General features: G+C 50.3%; 1 protein-coding gene across 1 annotated transcript in view; it reads left to right on the top strand.

Annotated features, from left to right (window-relative positions):
• GABBR2 (gamma-aminobutyric acid type B receptor subunit 2) overlaps positions 1–20613 on the top strand; it is a 388449-nt gene that overhangs the window by 277511 nt on the left and 90325 nt on the right. The window contains exons 9-11 of the mRNA XM_021066509.1: positions 8237–8317; positions 12585–12735; positions 16544–16676. Coding sequence (XP_020922168.1) covers positions 8237–8317; positions 12585–12735; positions 16544–16676 — 365 coding nt within the window. The remainder of the gene's footprint in view (positions 1–8236; positions 8318–12584; positions 12736–16543; positions 16677–20613) is intronic.

Genomic DNA, 20613 nt, shown 5'->3' with positions numbered 1-20613 from the left:
GTTATCTGTCATTGAACCATAGACTCTCCATGTCGAAGGGAACCCTGATTTTTCTTTATAGCCTTGCCTGTACTTGAATGCTTCCAGTGATGGGGAACTCCCCTCCTCTCATGTGGAAAGTATATGAGCTTTGAAGAAGACATGCCTGACCATTGCCAGCCAGGCACTGGGGCTTAATCACTCTGAAAGTACTGAAAGTACTCATTTCAGTACTTTTTGTTGTTGTTGTTAAACAGCTGCATCCATAGCAATATGGAAGTTCCTGGGCCTTCCTGCAGCACAGCCGCAACTTTTGCCACAGCTGGATCCTTTAACCTATTGCACCAGGCTGGGGATCAAACCTGCAGCCCGAGCCCCTTAGTCGGATTCTTAACCCACTGCACCACAGTAGGAACTTCTTCAACACTTATTATTTTGTTTATTTATTTCACTTTATTTTTTAGCACTCATTTTTAAATATAGTGAGATAAAAGGCGACTCTTTTCCTTGCTTGAGAGTGATAGTGAAAACCCAGCAACATGAGGCTATGAATGAGCCTGGCTCAGTGACTAGCACGGAAAAGTGATGTGACAACCACTGCCTTCTTTCTCCCTGCCGGGCCTTCTTTACAATCACCCCAGATTTACCCCCTTCAGAATTTGTTAAGCCAAGTACCTTCTTGCTTCCTCAGGACACACTTTGCCCTCCTCATTTCGTGGGAAATTGTTATTGGTCCATGAAAGCCCCTCCTGTTTGTTTTTTATATCTTTATTTCCCTCATTTATTCTCATACTCGACTTCCACCTCCCTCATGAGAGGCAAACATTCCAAGTGTTTAATATGCGTATTGTGTTTGTATGTGTCCTTGCAAAGTGTGCCTTGCTGTTTTGTGTACCTATTTTTGAACTTGCATCGATGCAACTGGATTATATCCCTTTTTCTGTTCTTTTTTCCCACTCAGCACTTTGTTTTTAGATGCCCCCACGTGGCCGTGTGTACCCCCAGGCCGTGGCTCTCGCTGCTCACTCCTCAGGGGCACATCCCTCCACTATCCCAGTGACAGCCACCCAGGTCGCTTGCAGCTCCCTGCCTCCACAGACAATGAGTGTCCTGGTGCATGTCCCCTATGAGCCCAAGTGGGCATTTCTTTAAGACAAATGCCCGTGAGCTGAATTGTTCAGTCGGAAGGTGTGTCAACCCTGAACAGTTCTGGCGTAAAATTTGCCAGGTGGCTCTTGGGAATGCCTGAAACCACCTGCACTCCTCCTGGCCCGAGGAGCCCCAGGTCCCTACCTCCCTCCCAGCAAACAATTGGTGTTTCCCAGCTCTCTCATTTTATTGTCAGTCTAAAAATATAAAGTAATATTATGTTGTGGTTTTCGATATCATTTCTCTGATTACTAATGAGTTTGGATGTTTCTTCTTGTGCATGTTAGCCATTTGTTAATTGTATGCTCTGATCCTTTGACCACTTTCATTTTAAGGGTATTGTCTTTTTCTTATTGATTTGCGAGAGTTTCTTACATAATTAGATTTCAGTCCCTTTTTTGGCTTTAGGCTTTGTAAACATCTCCATACAGTCACTTGTCTCTAAACTGAAAGTCCTTGGGGAACAGAAGTTCTTAATTTTGATGTGCTTTTTTTGTTTGTTTGTTTGGTCCTACATTTGAGCTTTTGAAGTTTCTCATCATCATTTCCTGGCATCTGCATGCCAGGCCCTGGCTGAGCACAGGGGATGCTGAGATCGGTAACACACAGCCCCTGTCCTCAGGGAGCCCCCGGTCCAGTGGCGAGCAGACAGACACAGGACCCCAGTGATTTCGATGCATGATAAGGGCATTCAGAGGAGAAGGACTTGGCCCCCCCTGGCAGATTCTAGGAAGGCTACCTGGGAGAGGCAGCATCCAAGATGAATTCTAAAGGACCGGTGGAAATTGGCCAAGAGGAAGAGGAAAGAGTTGTTCTAGGTGCAAATATTGTACTTGTGTGTGTTCTATGTCCTCTCTGGTACTCAGCTTTTGCCCCTGAGCCAATTGGTGTAAATCAGTGGACAAATCTACCCTTGGCGGGATTATTATGCCTCTGGGGCATTTAGCCAGTGTCCACCGAGCCTGTTAAAAATCCCAAAACAGCCGTCAGTGCCATTGACTTATTTAAAATGTGGCAGTGGCATGTTGTTTAGAGACAGAGCTGAGTGTGGTGGAGGCCCTGGGCCAAGGGAGCACAGCACCTCTCTGCCTGGTGCTGCCGAAAGGTGCTTCACAGACCACTTCCCACCCCGTGGGAGGACAGTGACCCTCCAGGGTCTGTCCAGATTGGGGAGGGTGGATGGAGATGAGAGTGAACCTAAGGAATGGCTGTCCAGCCTGAAAAAAAGCAGAATCAGGACTCAAAATCCCTGTGCCCCCAGCTCTGCTGCCAGGAGCAGCAGTCTTTGTGATGTGTGACCCCCAGGCAGAGGCAGGACCTGGAAGGGGAAGTGTCAGGGAGCCAATGTGAGCATCGAATGAGGGGACCCCTGAAAGCAGTTGGAGAATCATGGAACGAGAGCTGGAGGGCACAGAGAGTTCCCCCTCTAGCCCAGTTGTTTTGTCAAGACCCAGGCAAAGGATGATATTTCTGGGCTCCTTACTGGCAAAGCCAAGACTCATTCCAGGGCTCCTGTCCTCCAGCCAGAGCTCTTTCCTGTCCCTGAGTCTGGGATTTTGCTAGAGAGTCCTAGAATGGAGTAATTTGACAGGATCTTTGATGTTCATCAGCCAAGACTGTCTTTTGTTTTACACCTCCAAGTTTCACACTGTCCATGTGTTTGCAGCAATTAAACTTTAAAGGACACATATACTGCCCTCATTGCAGATCTAGAGCCGACTGAGGAAGACTGAACGTTTGGGGCAAGGCGGGTAGGGCCCAGGAAGCAGGAGGGCGGAGACCCTACAGCTTGTTCTCCGCCCAGGGGTTGGGGTGCTAGAGGGAGGCGGGGTCACTCTGTGATTGCAGCAGTTCCCCAGCCGCCTCGTGGAGGCTCTCGGGCCCACAGCCAGGGAGTATTTTCAGACTGGACTTTTTTTTTGGCAGCCTAATTTTCACCAATAGGACTTATTTTCTTTATATTTCATCCAGATCCAAAGTTTAAAATAAACAATGCACTTTTTTAAGAGAACTCTTTTTTTGGTTTGTTTTTTGCAACCACAGCAGGGAACCAGTATTATTCTGCAGGAAAGGGGGGGCTCTCTGTTTCACAGTATTTTGAGCCTCTGAGAACAGAAAATGTCAGCATTGGAGGGTCCTTGGTCTAATCCACTGGATCTCAACCCTAGCTATGCATTAGTCAACTTAGGGAGCTTTTAAAAATGCTGCCCCCTCAACCTCCCAGGGGTTTTAATATAATGGCTCCACTCTGGGACCCAGGCATCTGAATTCTCCAGGTGACTCTAGTGCCTGGCCAGGACTGAGAATCACTGGGACCCTTGCAATGCAATTTGCCGTTGGAGAAACAGAGGCCCAGAAAACGAATGATCTGTTCAGGGTCACACAGTAAGTCAGTGGCAACCTACAGCAGGGACTCATGGGGCAGGGAGGCTGGCCTGTGACAGACCCAACCTGGCAGCCCCTCTCCCTCTGCTCTGTTCCCCCTGCCCCCATGCACGCTCTCTCTAGTCTGTCCAGAAGTCCTCTGGTCCACAGTCTGCAAGTGTGTAGCCAAGTCAGTGGTGGATGTTCTTTGCAGGACAGTCTTACTAAGGAGCCCAGGAGTTCAAAGTTCAAAGTGCTGGGTGCCTATCATGGTCATGACCTAGCTGGGTGGTGGGTGAATGGAGGAACACAGAGGACACCATCCTTCCCCTGCGGAGCCTGGAGGGACCCTGGGCTGAGTACAGGGGATGGGACCCAGGCTGCCCGGGACCTCAGAAGCAAGACTTGAGGTTCCACTCAGAAACTGACTGGCAGACAGGAATCCTAAGGCCAGGCACACCTAGGGCATGGCTTCAACACTGCTTCTCGGGTGTCATCCTGCCAGCCCTGAGTCTACAACAATGAGGGTGCTCAGAGGGGAGGAAGAGTACTCAAGGAAGGCTTCTTGGAAGAGGTGGATAGGGTGTGGACATGTTGGTTTGGTAGAGGGAGGGGAAAGCCACCTTCCCAGTAGCGGGATCATTGTGAGAAACAGGGAGGGAGTTCCTGTGGTGGCTCACTGATTAATGAATCTGACTAGCATCCATGAGGATGCAGGTTCGCTCCCTGGCCTCCTCAGTGGATCAAGGATCCAGCGTTGCCGTGAGCTGTGGTGTAGGTCGCAGACACATGGCTCGGATCCTGCATTGCTGTGGCTGTGGTGTAGGCCGGGGTCTACAGCTCTGATTTGACCCCTAGCCTGGGAACCTCCATATGCTGCAGGTACTGCCCTAAAGAGCAAAAAAAGAAAAAAAGCGAAGAAAAGAAAACACAGGGAGGAGTTCCTGTTGTGGCTCAGTGGTTAACGAATCCAACTAGGAACCATGTCGCAGGTTCAATCCCTGGCCTCACTCATTGGGTTAAGGATCCAGCGTTGCCATGAACTGTGGTGTAGGTTGCAGACACGGCTCGGATCCCACGTTGCTGTGGCTGTGGTGTAGGCCGGTGGCTACAGCACCGATTCGACCCCTAACCTGGAACCTCCATATGCCGTGGGAGCGGCCCTAAAGAGCAAAAAAAGAAAAATCAGCAGAAAAGAAAAGAAAACACAGGGAGCGTTTGGTGTTTGGGAACCTCACAAATAGCTCACAGTTACTTGGATCATGACTCAAATAACTACAGTTTATTGAAGCACTTACTGTGGGTCAGGCCCCAAGCCAGAAACTGCCTACCATCTCTTTGAAAATTCCCACTTTACAGTTGTAGCCACCCATTCACAGGGCATGGCTGGAAAGGAAATGTTATCTGCAAATGGGAATCATTTTACCCATCTCATTTTATGTACCCTGTAGGGCTGGGTGAGTTTGCCATCGCTAATAATCTTGGGCTCTCCAGCCTCCAGCACAGAGCCTGGCACATAGCAGGCACCCAGTGTCTCCTGAATGAATGCATGGGTGAATGAATGAATGAATGAAGTGATTAAGCTGAGGGATTCAGCATCCTCAGCACCCAGATGGCCAAGGTCACTTTGGTCAAGGCTGAGGACATAAGCTAACTTTCTACCACCTCTGCTGCTGTTTTTGAGGGCTTCTTTATTCTGAAAATACCCTGGGCTGGGCGCTCAATAAGTATGGGCTGAATGACCAGCAGCTCTGCTCAGTAGGAGGGGAGAAAATGCTCTGAATTCAGAACTAGGGGACTCAAGTTCAAGCTCCTCCTTCACCTGTAGACTGGGGCGAATTATGCCTGATTCAGGGTTTTCTGAGAGCATTTAAATGCAGGAATGTGTGAAGCCTCCCTCCCCTTCCCCAGCCTCAAGCACGGCCCCAGGGAGAGATTAGGGTGAAGGGGAAGCTGAGTATTATGTTGCTGCCATGGGATGGGTGGTACAGCAGAGTGTGTGTGTCAGAGGGGCAGGCTGTGTGGCTGGGGGCGCAGTGAGGTGCCAGACACACCACTTCCTGGCTCCTGATGATTTATTCCAATCAGCCTGCATATTTCATGCGCTGCCTCCCCACACCAAATGAATAAATCAGGGCCTCCCCTCTGAGCGGCAGGAGCTGACTGGGGCTGAGACTTCAAAAGGCCAGAGCAGGGATGCTGGCGCTCCCAGCAGAATCTGCTGATATGACATTTAGGAGCTGGGTGACCCTGGCAAGCGACAGCCGCCTGCACAGTGTGACGCCCCCTCAAATGGAGGGGAGACCTTTGCAGAAGAAGGAAGTGACTTTTACAGCCCTATTTTCCACCCCACAGTCAAAGGAACACAGGCAGAAGCGTGGCCTATGGGATTCCCTGTTCCGTTTTCTGAATGTTTATAAGGAACCAGCAGCACCCTCGCATCTCTGCAAATAAATTCATTTAACAGCCTGAGCCCCAGCAGGCGAGCTCCTCTGGCCATGTGCTTGGAATTCCTGCTGTCCCGTCACTTCACAGTCCCTGGGCATTCTGAGGACAAGAGTCTGCAGCTCTGAGGACCCACCTGCCCCACCGGTGGGCAGGTGACACTCCTCTCTGAAGTTACTACATGCAGGAGGCAGTTTGGCTCAGAACCTCTCAGGGATCCCATGGAGGCAGCCCCCCGTCAGGGAAGAGACAGGCTTTGGGAACAGTCCCAGACTTGAACCTGAGCTCTGATCTTTGTATCCATGGGGCTCTGGGCCAAGCCTCAGCTTGCGTGCGTGTCAGGTTCCTCATCTGTAAGTGGGACTGAAACCACTTAACTCCAAGCAACTATGAAAACTAAACAAGAAAAGGCACCTAAAAGTGAATCCCCTTGGCCCCTCCCTGCCCCATCACCAACCCTGGAGGCTCCAGTCGTTGCTCCCACACTCCATGTGTTTGGCTCTCTGCCTCTAACCCCGCCTTCCCTGAGTCAGCTTCATGTGTGGTCATCAATATCTCCCCACAAGCCTTGAATGGAAGCCTCTTGAATGTTCGAGGGGCTTCTCGTCCCTGTCTTGCTGGCATGTGGCCTTGCTGGCAAGCTCCCTTGTAAAAGTGTTCCGTTCCTTGGCACGATGCCCACTCTCCCAGCCTCCGGGCCCCTCCTTTCCAATCTTCTGGAAGCATCCTTGCTCTGCCCACCCCTAGAGATCGATGCTCTCTAGGGTACTGCTCTCTAGGGTCCTCTCCTCTTCTCGCTTGGCACTACCCCTGAGGGTCTCCTCCCCACCTCCTGCTCCAACTCCCAGTGTACATGCTAATGGCCCCAACTCTCTCTCCCTGGTACCCCCCGCCCCCCCGATCCAGACCCAAGGACCTTTCCATCCTGACGATCCACAGTCACCTCAGGCTCAGCATGTCCAAACCAGAACTTGTCATCGTCCCACCTTCTTTGACCCTCCTGGGTTCCCCACTCAGGGAGTGCCACCTGAGTGCCCCTAGTCATTTGCTTCACTCCCCTGTTCACCATCATCCCCACCTACTGATCACCCAGTTGTCCAGATTGTACCTGGAAAAACGCAACCTGTGTTAAATCTAATTCCCACCTCTCTATTCCTCCTGCCACCACCCTGGGTCAGTCCTCATCATCGTTGTCAATGACCTAAGTCCACCGACAGAATAGTACCAAGGATGAAGGTAAATTCAGATGTATCACTTGGTTCTGAAAATACACCTGAACAAGTGCATACGTGGAGGAACTAAGAAACAAGAGCATATGAAGGAGACTTTGTTTCTGGTGTAACATAACAGAGTGATGTGGCTTCCAAAAGATGCAAACATCACCTCAGGATGCATTAATAGGAATATAATGTGCAGAACGAAGGAGAGGATGGTCCCCTCTACTTGTTGCTGACCAGATCATGCCTAAAGTGCATGTGTCCGTCCTTGGGTCTACACTCTATCAGGGATATTGTGGGGTATGGCCCAGGTTTGGGCCTGGAGGGGGTAGGAAGTAGAAATGATGTGAACTAAGTTGGGGTCGGGGGCTAGTGCCAGAGGGATGATGTGTTTTTATCTTCAAGTCTCCAGGGCTGTGCAGTGGCAGGGGGAGCAGAGGTGGTCTGTGTGGTCCTAGAGGTCAGAGCCAGATGACAGGGGTAAGTTACAGAGAGACCATGCAGCTCCATGACCCAGAAAGACCTGGTAAGAGGCAGAGTCCAGTTATGGGGGGAGTAGCCTCCCTCTCCATAGAGGTACAGCAAAGGATGGAGGACCAGGGATGAGACAATGTGAGAGAGTGGTGGTTCCAGCCTAGATCGCACTGGAAGTTTTGTGATTCCACCTGGAAAATTCACTGAGTAAAGGAGAAGCCTGCAAGAATACAGCCAGCGGAGTTCCCGTCGTGCCGCAGTGGTTAACGAATCCAACTAGGAACCATGAGGGTGCGGGTTCAGTCCCTGCCCTTGCTCAGTGGGTTGGCGATCTGGCGTTGCCGTGAGCTGTGGTGTAGGTTGCAGACGCGGCTTGGATCCCACGTTGCTGTGGCTCTGGCGTAGGCCAGTGGCTGCAGCTCCGATTCGACCCCTAGCCTGGGAACCTCCATATGCCACGGGAGCGGCCCAAAGAACTAGCAAAAAGACAAAAAAAAAAAAAGAATACAGCCAGGACCTGTGGGGGAACAAGAGCTGGGATAGCAACTTCACCCCAACACAAATGCAGGACTCAGATCTAACCCGCCCCTGTCTCTTGCTTCCCACAGACAGAAGGGAAGTAAAGGTGGGAGAATACAACGCTGTGGCCGACACGCTGGAGATCATCAACGACACCATTAGATTCCAAGGTAAGGCGGGTGGGCTTCTCAGAGGAGGGGGCCTGCTCAGATGCTCCCAGACCTGGATATTGTCTGAGGCTTGGGAACAAGCCCATAGATGTTGGCTTCATGAGGAAGAGGGAGTTCCCTCTCCTCTCAATCCATGCACGCACCCACTGAGGACAGGGCCCCATCACTCACAGGGTCCAGGCCCTGGGATAGGTCACCGGGATTTGCATGGAGTGCTGGCTCTCCCTAAGGCATCTGTGTTTAAATCACTGGATGGCCAGGAGTAATTCTTTGTATACGTGGCCCGGCTAAATTTTGCTCCATCTCCTCCTCTGGAAAAACACATAGATGGGCTGGGAGTAAGGCTGCTCCACCTGCTGCTCTTCCTAAGACCGTTCCTTCTCTTCCGCTGAAGAACTCCTCCTCAGCATCGAGAACCAGATCAAAGGCCATCTCCTCTGCTCAGCCTTCCCTCACGGCCCCCAGCTGAGCCAAGGGCTCCCTTCTCTTTGCTTCCACACTCTTTTTTGTCTCTGTCTTTCCCATGGCCACCATCGCTTTGCATTGAAATCACCAGGTTATTGGACCATGAGCTCCCTGACGGAATCCTATGTGACTTTAAATTCCTGGCACAGCCAGGGTCTGGCGCATGTTGGAGGTTCAGTGATATATGATGAAAAAGCAATAGATGATTGATCGAGTAAATGGATGAGTGTGTGGGTGAATAACTGAATGCCTGCGTGAGCATATGAGTCAGGGAGGAAGTGGGCGGATGGATGCATGCATGTATGGATGGCTGGATGTGTGGAAGGATGGGTGGGTGGATGGATGGATGGGTGGGTGGGTGAGTGGGTTAGCTGGTAGATGGACAGCCTCATCATTGGGTGGCTGTGAAGGAAGCTGCCGTACCCACAGCACCCAGATGCTGTGACTTTGACTCCACTGGGAATGCAAAGAAGGGACAGCTGGCTTTCTGTGCCTGGAGTTCCTTCTTAAAACCAAGGCCATCAGGGAAGGCTCTGCCATGAACCATTTGGTTACATTTTGGATCTATGGGATTCTGCAAAGCTCCAGGGTGGCCTCAGAGGGGAAGTGGGGTCTTCACATTCTCACCTGAGGGAGCCGTGGCCAAGCCTGCCGTCACATATTACCTCATAGAGCCACAGAAAAACTCTGAAAGGTTGGTGGGCAAATTCCCATCATCCCTGTTGTGCAGATGAGAAAAGGGCTCAGAAAACTCCAAATTCACACAGCCTGTGAGAAGCAAAGCCAGTTCTAACCACGAGGGTCTGATCCCCCAAGTTAAGGCTATTTGCTCCTGGATGCAGGAGATCTGGGTTTGCTGAATAAGGATTCTGGGCTTACAAATTGAAATAAAAACTCAGACCAAAAAAAAGTAAAAGACACAAAACATAACTGAGAGGACAAACACGATTTTTTTTTTTTTTAAACCTAGTCAGGACATCACCTAGTAATAGTCAGGAAGCACAGGGCCAGGACAACAATGAGGCAGCAGCTGTTCCTGCTTCTCAGACCTTCCCTGCAACCCCCAAGAGGGTGGATAACCAGTTTCTGAACCCAGAGCTGAGTCAGGACACCTCCAGACACTGAGCAGAGCCCCCTCTCCTGTCAGCACCCCTCCTGGGTTCAGCTCTCAGACTCTCACCTAGACCCCTGCACCTGCCTCCAATGAGTCTTACCTACCACCAGTCTAACCCCCTCCAATCCATTCTGCCCTCGGCTGTCATGCCACACTGAAGATGCCCACCCTGCTCCGAGGCCTGCATGGTCTCCATCACTCATAGCGAGGGCCCTCTCCCTGGGGTAGCCTCCAGGAGGGGACCCTGTCTCACTTCTCTGCTGATTCTTTCAGGTCTCCCCAACCAAACTGCTTACAGATCTGCCAGTGTACCGAGATACCACCATGCCTTCACCTGTGCTGGGCCTCTGCCAAGAATCCCCTTGCCTCGTTGTCTTCCTGCTTCTCTTCCTCCCAAGGCTCAGCTCTCCCTTCACCCCCTTTCCGTAGCCTTTCCTGACTCCATCAAGCAGAACTGCACTCTGTTCCCCACCTGCTGCTCAGGCCCCCCGTGCCTGATGTTCTCACACCACCTGGACCCCATAACTCGAGGCAGTTTGCACAGTGGTTAGAGCACAGGCCTCAGGGTTAGACAGATCTGGGTTCAAATTCTGCCAACTTTGCTACTCACTAACTATAAAAAGCCACTAAATACCTAGAAAACTGCTCCCTTACCTTATAAAATGGGAATAATCTTCTCTACTCTTGTTAGATGGATCAAGTGAGAAAATCTCTATAAAGTGCTCAGCCTGTGGTAAGCATTCCATAAATGTGATTGCTTGTTACTGCCTTAAAAAAAAAAAATATATATATATATAGCCAGTGTGCAAATTCCCCGAGGACAGGAACTGTGTCTTCTTTATCGCTTTATCACTGCTGCCTCACACCAGGCCTGCCAGTTAGAAGATGACTATCAGTGATGACTGACCATCATGAACAATGATGAAGAAAGAAAGGATGGTGGATGAAGAATGAATGAATGGACTGGGTGGGGAGCAAGAAATGGGACCGCCGCTGTTACCAACACTTGTGATAAGCTGTTACCGTTGGGCTTCCATAACTTAACTGAGATGCTCGGTGGGGAAGCACCCTTTGGGGGGGAAGAGAAGGTGGAACAAGGGGAAGATGTTGATTTTCTAAAGTTGCTTCTACACCAACTTGTGGCCGTAGTAGTCAAATAACCTTTGATGCAAACCTTGCTCCCTTTCTTAGCGCCCAGAGGAGGGGCTTCTTTCCACCAAGAACTCATGGGCACCCACAGCTCTTGCGTTTGGGATCTGGAAGCCTCCTGAGACAGTGTGATGGAGCCCAGGCTACATGGGGGAAAGGAGAAGGAGGATGGGAAGTGGGGGGGACATTTTCCAGGGGTTAAACTTTTACTTCTGGCAGCAAGTGATAGTGTCACCTCTCTCACCTTGAGTCTGCTTTTGCTCTGACTTTCAGCCCTCGAGGCCACTCATAAATGTTACTTTGTGTGGAAGGGCTTAACAGTTTACATTCACCAAGCCAGCAGGTTCCTAGCTGTTTTTGAACCTGACAATTTCCCTAGGCTGCTCAGATGGTTCAGATTCTTTTTATCCACTGAATGCTTCCAAAACACATTTGAACTTGCTAGCAGAGTTTTTTAAACACAGGTGTTCACGGGAGCTCTCAATCCCTGCCACCACATCTGCCCATCCCCTGCCTGTCTCCTGGGAAGGGAGGCATAACCCAGGGTGGCACCTGCAGCACAGCTGTGGTGGGGTCATCATGACCCCTGGTGGGCCTCCCAGATTTGGCCATTCTTGAGCCTCTGGCTGATTCCACACATCCCCATTGGAGGAAAAAGCCCCAGAGTTTCACAATCCCACAGCAGGAAGCAGACCTGAAACAGCAACTGAGAAAGAGGAGGTTTGCAAGAAGCGAGAAGTGGGCAGGTGAGGAGAGGGTGTCCCTGCATCCTTTCTCCCAAACCCTGAAAACTAAAACAGTTTTGCCATCATGCATAAAGATGAGTTTGCTCTGAGGCCCTCAGGGCTTCCCCAGGTACCTGGCGCCCTTGAAGAATGAGCAGGGACATCTCTACAGTCCCCCAGAGGGATGAATCCCATAGGTTCTGAACAGTCCTGGCACAGCAGGGAGGGGAAGGCATGTTGGTAGCTTCTGCTTTCCATAGTTAGCAGTCTTATGAAAATGGAAAACCAGAAAGGGCTTTTATAACATAATGAACTTAAGGCAGAAAATCCACAGCCAGAGCACATATATGTCTCCATGGCATTGACAGGCAAGGGTTCTACCCTGCTGAGGGCTGGTCATTATCATGTGATGGAGCAGGGTCCTGAGAGCCTAAGCCAAGTTCTTCACCCCCAAAGGCACACAGTGGTATCCATTCGCAGCACCTAGCCCTGCACCTGTCAAGCCACTGGTACCTTTGGGGATAAAGGGTGATGGCTTTTCCACAGGGTAATTAGAGTAAATCACATTCTAGTCTTCTAATGGCTATTAAATGCATCACAAAGCCCTTATTGATTCTATTTAGAGAAAGAAATAAATCCTGGTTCAGGCATCCTTCTGGACACACCCGCCAACCCCTGGAGCCCACTCACCCAGTGGCACATCCTTCACAGAGTTTGTACACAGGTGGCAGATACTAAGGACGTCCAGGCAAAGATGCTCGCAGGGACTGACGGGGCCCTGGGCTCCGCTGATGTCTTTTCCTTGGCCTTCTAGGATCCGAACCACCAAAAGACAAGACCATCATCCTGGAGCAGCTCCGTAAGATCTCCCTACCTCTCTACAGCATCCTCTCTGCCCTCACCATCCTGGGGATGATCATGGCCAGCGCTTTCCTCTTCTTCAACATCAAGAATCGGAATCAGAAGTAAGCTGCCCACACCCTCCTCGTGGATAGTGCTTTCTGGATTGACAGGCAGGCGTCAGAGACAAAATGTAGGCGCAGCCCATGGCAGATTCTCCAGGCGCAGAGAAGTGTTTTTGTTTGTCTTGTTTTGTTCTGTGTTTCGGGGGCTGTGCCTATAGCCCAAAACGTTTCTGGGCCAGGGATCAAAGGCACACCACAGCAGCAGCTCGAGCCACTGCAGTGACAATGCCAGATCCATAAGCCACTGCACCACAAGGGAACTCCCAGAAGGAGTTTTTAGGGCAGTTTGCCAAAGCATGCTGCTTAGTCGCTGGGATGTCATTAGATGTTTCATGTGAGTGCATGCACAAGCATACACACACACACACACACACACACACACACACACACACACACAGAGGCAGGGCTGCTGCTTGCACAGGAAGGGTTAAACGAAATTGAAGGGGCCAAGTCCACAGGCTTTCCCAGAACTTTGGCTGTGCACATGCACTGTATGGCAATCCAGAAGGAGAAACACAGAAACAGTTCCCCAGACGTCTCTGCCCCACACCCCCAGCATCATTGGGAAGCGCTGCCAGAAGGGATCTCTAAGTTCAGTAAGGCAAGTCCCATCCATACAGCACATCAGTCCAGGAAGCGCCTCCTTCATCATCCTGGCCGCCCCTCAAATGGTGACCCCAATTGCAGATGAGAGCGTGGGCTCAGTGCCAGAGGGCTGGGGGCCACTCTGCTGCATGTGGCAGGGCCCACCTCCTTGGTTTCTGGTCTTGATTCTCTTCTCCCCACGCATGCCCTTCCCCCTCCGGAGGAGAGCAGCTCAGTTTCTAAGTAATTCTGGTCAGCCGTGGGAAGAGCCTGCCACCACCCCGGGTGGTGGTGTTTCCTAAGCACAGCCAGCTTTTTTGGCTTCCAGAGCAAACCCCTGCCTTGTGGGAGCAGCTGAGGAGGGGCCCAGAGTGCGAGCCGTCAGGAAGCACAGACTCTGTGCCCACCCATGGGTGGCGCGGCTCTGCCCTCATGCCCAGAATCCACACTGTGCCACCTCCCAGACTGCCATGAACAAGCGCAATTCCAAGAGAACAGATTTCTCTCTCTCCCAGCTTGCAAAGGAGGACCTTGGAGGTTCTAGATTTTTTGTGTTGCTTGGGGGGGGGAGCATTTTTAAGATATTTTGGTAGCCACTACTTAGATCAAACCTATTTCCTGAAGAGCAAAAAAGAGTTCTATTCACCTATTGTTTTATGGATCAAAAATAACACGTATATTGCCTCAAAAAACAAAACAAAACAAAAACAAAAACAAAAGCTGAAGCAACTCTCATCTTCTGCGTACAAACCTTAAATGATGACCAGGCCCGTTAGCATTTGGCACAAGGCCTGGGCACATAGTCAGCTCTTAATTAATATTAGATTTCCTTCCTTCAAGCTGTAAGAGTTCTTATCATCACAGCAAGCTGTCCACGTCATAAGACTATACTTCTTCAATGCCTTAACTACCTGCTCTTGGCCTCCTGGGGGAAATTACCATTACTCTTTGTCCTAGGCTGGTTTCCATGTGAATTTTTTGACTGGCTTCGCAGATTAAAAAAAAAAAAAAAATTTACAAAGCGATAGAAAGTAAATGTTACTGTGATTTCCAATTCCTCTCACTTCCATCTTCCTAAATGCTACTCATCCTTCAAGGTTCACCTCCACCAGAAAGCCTGCCTCAACTCCTGACCTCTCCCCTCCCCAGCTTCCGATAGCAGTAAGAAGGAAGGAGCCAGAGTTCCCATGGTGGCTCAGTGGTTAACGAATCCAACTAGGAACCATGAGGTTGCGGGTTCGATCCCTGGCCTTGCTCAGTGGGTTAAGGATCCAACATTGGCATGAACTGTGGTATAGGTTGCAGATGAGGCTCAGATCCTGCGTTGCTGTGGCTCTAGTGTAGACCGGCGACTACAGCTCTGATTCAACCCCTAGCCTGGAAACCTCCATATGCTGCATGGGTGGCCCAAGAAATGGCAAAAAGACAAAAAAAAAAAAAAAAGGAATGAAGGGGCCTTAGTGCTTCATGGTGTGCAAAAGGACCTTCAGGAACCCAGTCCCCTCTCAGCCTCACAGATGCCCTAGGCCGTGGCATCTGTGCTTTTATAGGTGAGGAAACTCAGACAGCTAATTGACTTGCCAAGGGTACACCTTGTGGGGTCACAGGGGCCAAGCACTCCCAACTCAAAAGCCTCTGGGTGGTTCAGTTTACAGCCAACTTTTTATCTCTCTACTGCTTTGACACTGCCTTTTTTTTTTTTTTTCCCCCTGTCTTTTTGTCTTTTCTAAGGCCACACCTGCAGCCTAGTTCCCAGGCTAGGGGTCTAATCGGAGCTGTAGCCACCAGCCTACACCAGAGCCACAGCAACGCCAGATCCAAGCTGCATCTTCAACCTACACCACAACTCACGGCAACACCGGATCCTTAACCCACTGAGCGAGGCCAGGGATTGAACCCGCAACCTCATGGTTCCTAGTCAGATTCGCTAACCACTGAGCCACAACAGGAACTCCGACACTACCTTTTTTAAATGTGGAAGAATTAATAGAACTGCAGAATGCCAAAGAAAATGCTCAGGGAACAATTGACCATAATTACAATCTGAAAAAGTGTACCTGGACCACGGGGGAGCCTGAAAATCCAAGATATTCTGAACAGATTGAGCCACGCACCTCTGAGGGTAAATCCCAGCTGCTGATGGTTTAACCCAGCCCTGGCTTGCTGGACAGTGACACATGTAGAGTTTGGATGTATCAGGAGTGCCCCACCAGCAGCTCCTGGTGAAGGAGCCGGGGTGGGGACTCCACTGTCCACCTCCATCACCTGGTACTGGGAGAGGCGCTCCTGCCCAGGCGTGTGGCCCTCTCTGTGCACAGGACAGTGTGCGCTTCAGGCAGCCGCAGTGGATGCTCACTCACCCACATGATGACCACAATTCTGAGAGCCCCCAAATTCTCACCTGTACACCTTCTAGACCCGATCCACCAGCGCCGGAGAGTGTGATGTGGCCGTCTCCCCCTTCACTCTGGAAGAGTGCAGAACTTAAATTAGAATTCTCTAGATTTGGAGTTCCCGTCGTGGCACAGTGGTTAACGAATCCAACTAGGAACCATGAGGTTGCAGGTTCGGTCCCTGCCCTTGCTCAGTGGGTTAAGGATCCGGCGTTGCCGTGAGCTGTGGTGTAGGTTGCAGACGCGGCTCGGATCCCGCGTTGCTGTGGCTCTGGCGTAGGCCGGTGGCTACAGCTCCGATTTGACCCCTAGCCTGGGAACCTCCATATGCCGCGGGAGCGGCCCAAGAAATAGCAACAACAACAACAACAAAAGACAAAAAGACAAAAGACAAAAAAAAAAAAAAAAGAATTCTCTAGATTTGGGTCTCTTCCCAGCCCCAGCCAAAACCAAACCAAAACCAAAACAAAACAAAACAAAAAAAAATAAAACTACAAACCCCTGTGGACCTCACATCTTTGTGTAAACCAAAAATTAGTGGTCGAAGAAGCTGATGCTACACGCTGTCCCCAGAGAAGTGAACGGTGAACTTGACTGAAAAGACAGGAAAATCAGCAACTAGAAACAGGTAGCATCTGGGTCCTTCAGTGAGGGAGAGACAGCCCCTCAGAGGTGGCACAGCCTTGGGGAGGGACAGTGGGGGAAACGAGGGCTTCCATTTTTCTCTCCTCCTCTCACCTTGGTGACCTGATACACATTCAGAAAATATTTGCTGAAGGACTAGCTATATTCACCGTTCTGATAATTCTCGGGTCTCTTTCTCTCGGCAGGCTGATCAAGATGTCCAGTCCATACATGAACAACCTCATCATCCTCGGAGGAATGCTTTCCTACGCATCCATCTTCCTCTTTGGCCTCGATGGGTCCTTCGTCTCTGAAAAGACCTTCGAAACCCTTTGCACGGTAAGTCATTCTGCCCATTCCAGTGGTTTGTGATATAAGGGTTTCCTGGTGACCACGCTCACCAACAACAGAGAGACAAACCCAGCATTGCATGAAAATACTTGAACAGGCAACAGACAGCTCGTTCAGTCATTGAAGTAATTCAACCGGGCCGCGTGATATAGCTTTCAGATCAGAATGGACTTAAATATTGCCTATAAAATGAAGATCATGGATTGAACACACTTTTTCTAGAAGACAGCCCCCTGAGAATTACTGTATTACCTGGAAAGGCGAGGAAGAAAAATCACCACCCAGAAAAGCATTGTCCCTGGGGTCAGGGTCAAGACCATATAAGAACTGGATTGTGGAGTTCCCGTCGTGGCACAGTGGTTAACGAATCCGACTAGGAACCATGAGGTTGCGGGTTCGGTCCCTGCCCTTGCTCAGTGGGTTAAGGATCCGGCGTTGCCATGAGCTGTGGTGTAGGTTGCAGACGCGGCTCTGGCGTAGGCCGGCGGCTACAGCTCTGATTCAACCCCTAGTCTGGGAACCTCCATATGCCGCGGGAGCGGCCCAAAGAAATAGCAAAAAAAAAAAGACAAAAAAAAAAAAAAAAGAATTGGATTGTGATGATCATTGTACAACTATACATGTAATCAATTCATTGAGTAATAAAAAAAAAAGACCATATAAGAAGGAACAAGTCTGCCCATCAACCATGACAACCGCCACAAAATGTGAGAAGAGATGTCAGTATGGGTGACTTTGAGTCACACAGAAAAGATCATGAGCCTTATTCTCTACGTAATAGCAGTGTTTCTCAACCCTTTTTTTCCAAATTGCCCCCCAAGGAGCCTTTGTAGACTTTTTTTTTCTAACCCCCCCCCTGAAATTTCAATACCCAAGATATACTATGTATCTGTTTATGTACTACTGTAGGTATACCTATAGTTTCTACATGAAAGAGTATTATTTTGGAGTTCCTGTCATGGCTCACTGGAAACGAATCTGACTAGCATCCATGAGGACGCAGGTTCAATCCCTGGCGTCACCCAATGGGTTAAAGATCTGGCGTTGCCGTGAGCTGTGGTGTAGGTCACAGATATGGCTCAGATCCTGTGTTGCTCTGGCTGTGGTGTAGGCCAGTGGCTACAGCTCCGATTCTGCCCCTAGCCTGGGAACCTCCATATGCTGCGGGTGCAGCCCTAAAAAGATTAAAAAAAGAAAGAAAGAGTATTATTTTTTCACACTCAAGAACCAGTGTTTACCCCTCTTGGAAAACATATCACCCCGACTGAGAATGGATATGTTTAAGGAAGCCCCACACGGTGTAATTTATTTACTATATTTTAGAAGAATTATTTTGAAAATTAACATGTTTAAAATTTTTTGATGCCAGTTATTATCGCTGTTGTTTGTTTGTTAGTTTTTAAGAAGTTTGCATGTGAGCAATTAGCAATTTTGTGGAACTCTCAGTTGAAAGTATCATTGGCTTACTTTTTAAGATGAGGATGACCTGTTGGAATTCATTTCTGGACTTCACTGTGATCCCTCAAAACTGAGTCAGACCTTTGGGTCTCTCTTTGGTCCTAAATGCAATAATTCGTCCAATTCCCTGCCTGGAGGACCAGAGTTAGAAGGGATGGTCAGAGGATCTGTGTTGACCAGTTTAATCCAAAAGCAACTCCTTTGTCGTTGCTATTTTCTTTTAAGATGTTAAGAGCAAGGTAGGCTCCATTTAGAAAACAGTCTCTTTTACTAGATTTTATCTATTGCTCTAAAGTCTAAGTGTCACCCACTACTGGATGATTGTGCAGTAAAAGTTGGCAGTGAGGGGGAGTTCCCATTGTGGCTCTGCGGAAACGAACGTGACTAGCATCCATGAGGACGCAGGTTCAGTCCCTGGCCTCGCTGAGTGGGTTAAGGATCCGGCATTGCTGTGAGCTGTAGTGTAGGTTGCAGACAAGGCTCAGATCCAGCGTTGCTACGGCTGTGGTGCAGGCCGGTGGCCACAGCTCCAATTCAACCCCTAGCCTGGGAACCTCCATATGCCGTGGGTATGGCCCGAAAAAGACAAAAAAATATGTATATATATAAAGTTGGCGTCAAGGGATAAACATGTGGAAGACCCCTTAAATGTGCTTCAGGTCACCATCCACACTTGGACTTTCAGGACTGCATCAGGTCCCTAGGTTCTGGGACAGCACGTGGACAGGAGGGACGCCCCAGAGCAAGTGCTGGTGCTCCCCTGATTCCTGCAGATGATGGCTCTTCCTAATATTACCAGTAACTTCAGTGTGAATAGTCCAGCAAGTAAGATGTCCCTAGAAGTCGTACTTTGTTTGAAAGGTTCCATTTGAGAACCTCATGGTCAAGTCTCCGATACCCCAGGGGGTCCCTAGGGTGCTCAGATACCCCTCCTGTCTGGAGTGAACCTGGAGGGCCGTCAGACCCCCTGTGCTCCAGGGCTTACCTGGTTCAACTTCCTACGCAGAGATTTTTTTTTTTTTTAATTCCAAGTCCACTCCTGCCCCATCCTGCTTTATTCTGCCCTTCTGAGAGTTAAGGAGGTGAACTCAAGAGCCACAAGCCCCCCCAACGTGCCTGGCATCGAGGTGCCTGGAGCCAGCTTCCAAAGAAGCTGAGCTGCTCAAAAGTCCTTGTGAGTGTGGGTTAGCGGTTTGTTCCCTTATCTCCCTGGCATGAGGATGGGGACCGCAGCTTGTGTCTTGCTCAGGTGGGGAGGGTTCGAAGCCCACGAAGTCCACTTCATTTCTGTGTCCGCATGACTTCTGTGCCCTGTGGGGCCTGTGAGCTCACGGGTGCTCTGTGTGTCTGTGGTCAGTTTCCCTGGGCAATGGTGAGGCTTGAGGGCAGGGCTGCTCCTGAGGCACCCTGAAACAGCTCAGTGAGGAGAGCGGGGTTTCCTTGCCCCCTCTGTTCCTGGGGATGCCCTCCTTAAGTTTGAAGAGACGATGACAAAGGCAATAATGAAAACAGTACCAGGGGCCGTTTTGGCGACTTCTCATATACAGAGTGCTCTGATCTTTCAGTGGCTCCCCAAGAGCTGAGGGCCCCGCCTCGGTGTCCGTGCTGAAAATCAGGGGGGCAGAGCCCCACCCAGGCTCCTTGTCACTAGCACCTGCCACCCGGGAACACATCCACTGGCCCAAGGTCCAGTCTCCAGTGCAGAGACGGGAGGCCCAGGCCTCGGGGAGTCTGTCCTTCCTAGAAGAGAGCTCCTGCCATCTCACCCTGCTCACGAGCCAGGCCGTCAGAGCACAGGTGCCTCCTAGAGTCTGACCCGAATCCTGCAATTGCTGGGCGACGCAGGCCAGGGAGCCGAAACAGGGACATCCCCTGAGTGTTTCTGTTAATGAAGCCTGACATTCTGTTCGGGGAGTCACGCTCATTTCTGCGAGGGGAAGGCTGTCCTGGGAAGCCTGGCAAGGCGGTATGAATAAATCATAAAGTGCCTCACACATCAGCATTAGCTGGAACATGAGGGCTCTGAAGACGCCGGGGCCTGGTTCTCCCCAGCCTGAGGATTCCTTTATTTGCAGTCAGGGCTGTTGCAGAGGCTCTGCACGGCGAGCCCACATTTATAACTAACTGTGGGGAAAAGGCATAGATTAACTACTGTGGATTGAACTGGGTCAGCACAGATGTGTACGTGGGTTAGGACTGGGGTCCCTTAGTTAATAATTCCCAATATTGCTCAGGAAGGGAACCAAAAGCTCTAGAATTTGGAGCCCAAGTGCCAGCCCCAGTGGGTGTGATCTAGGTTGTCCTCCACCTGCTAGTCCAGTGGGAGGCTCACTTCTTTCACTTGGGACCTCGGATTGTGTTCTCTTTGGGCCCAGACAGCACCCCCAGTGACCTCCCACCCAGCAGGGAGATGGAGGTGGGGCAGGGCCGTGTAGCACAGCGAGCACAGGTGCTCAGCAGCCCAGGA

Source organism: Sus scrofa, chromosome 1 (genome assembly GCF_000003025.6).
Source record: "Sus scrofa isolate TJ Tabasco breed Duroc chromosome 1, Sscrofa11.1, whole genome shotgun sequence".
Classification (NCBI taxonomy): Eukaryota; Metazoa; Chordata; class Mammalia; order Artiodactyla; family Suidae; genus Sus; species Sus scrofa.
Note: the sequence above shows the minus strand (reverse complement) of the source record. Positions and strands in the feature narration are given on the sequence as shown.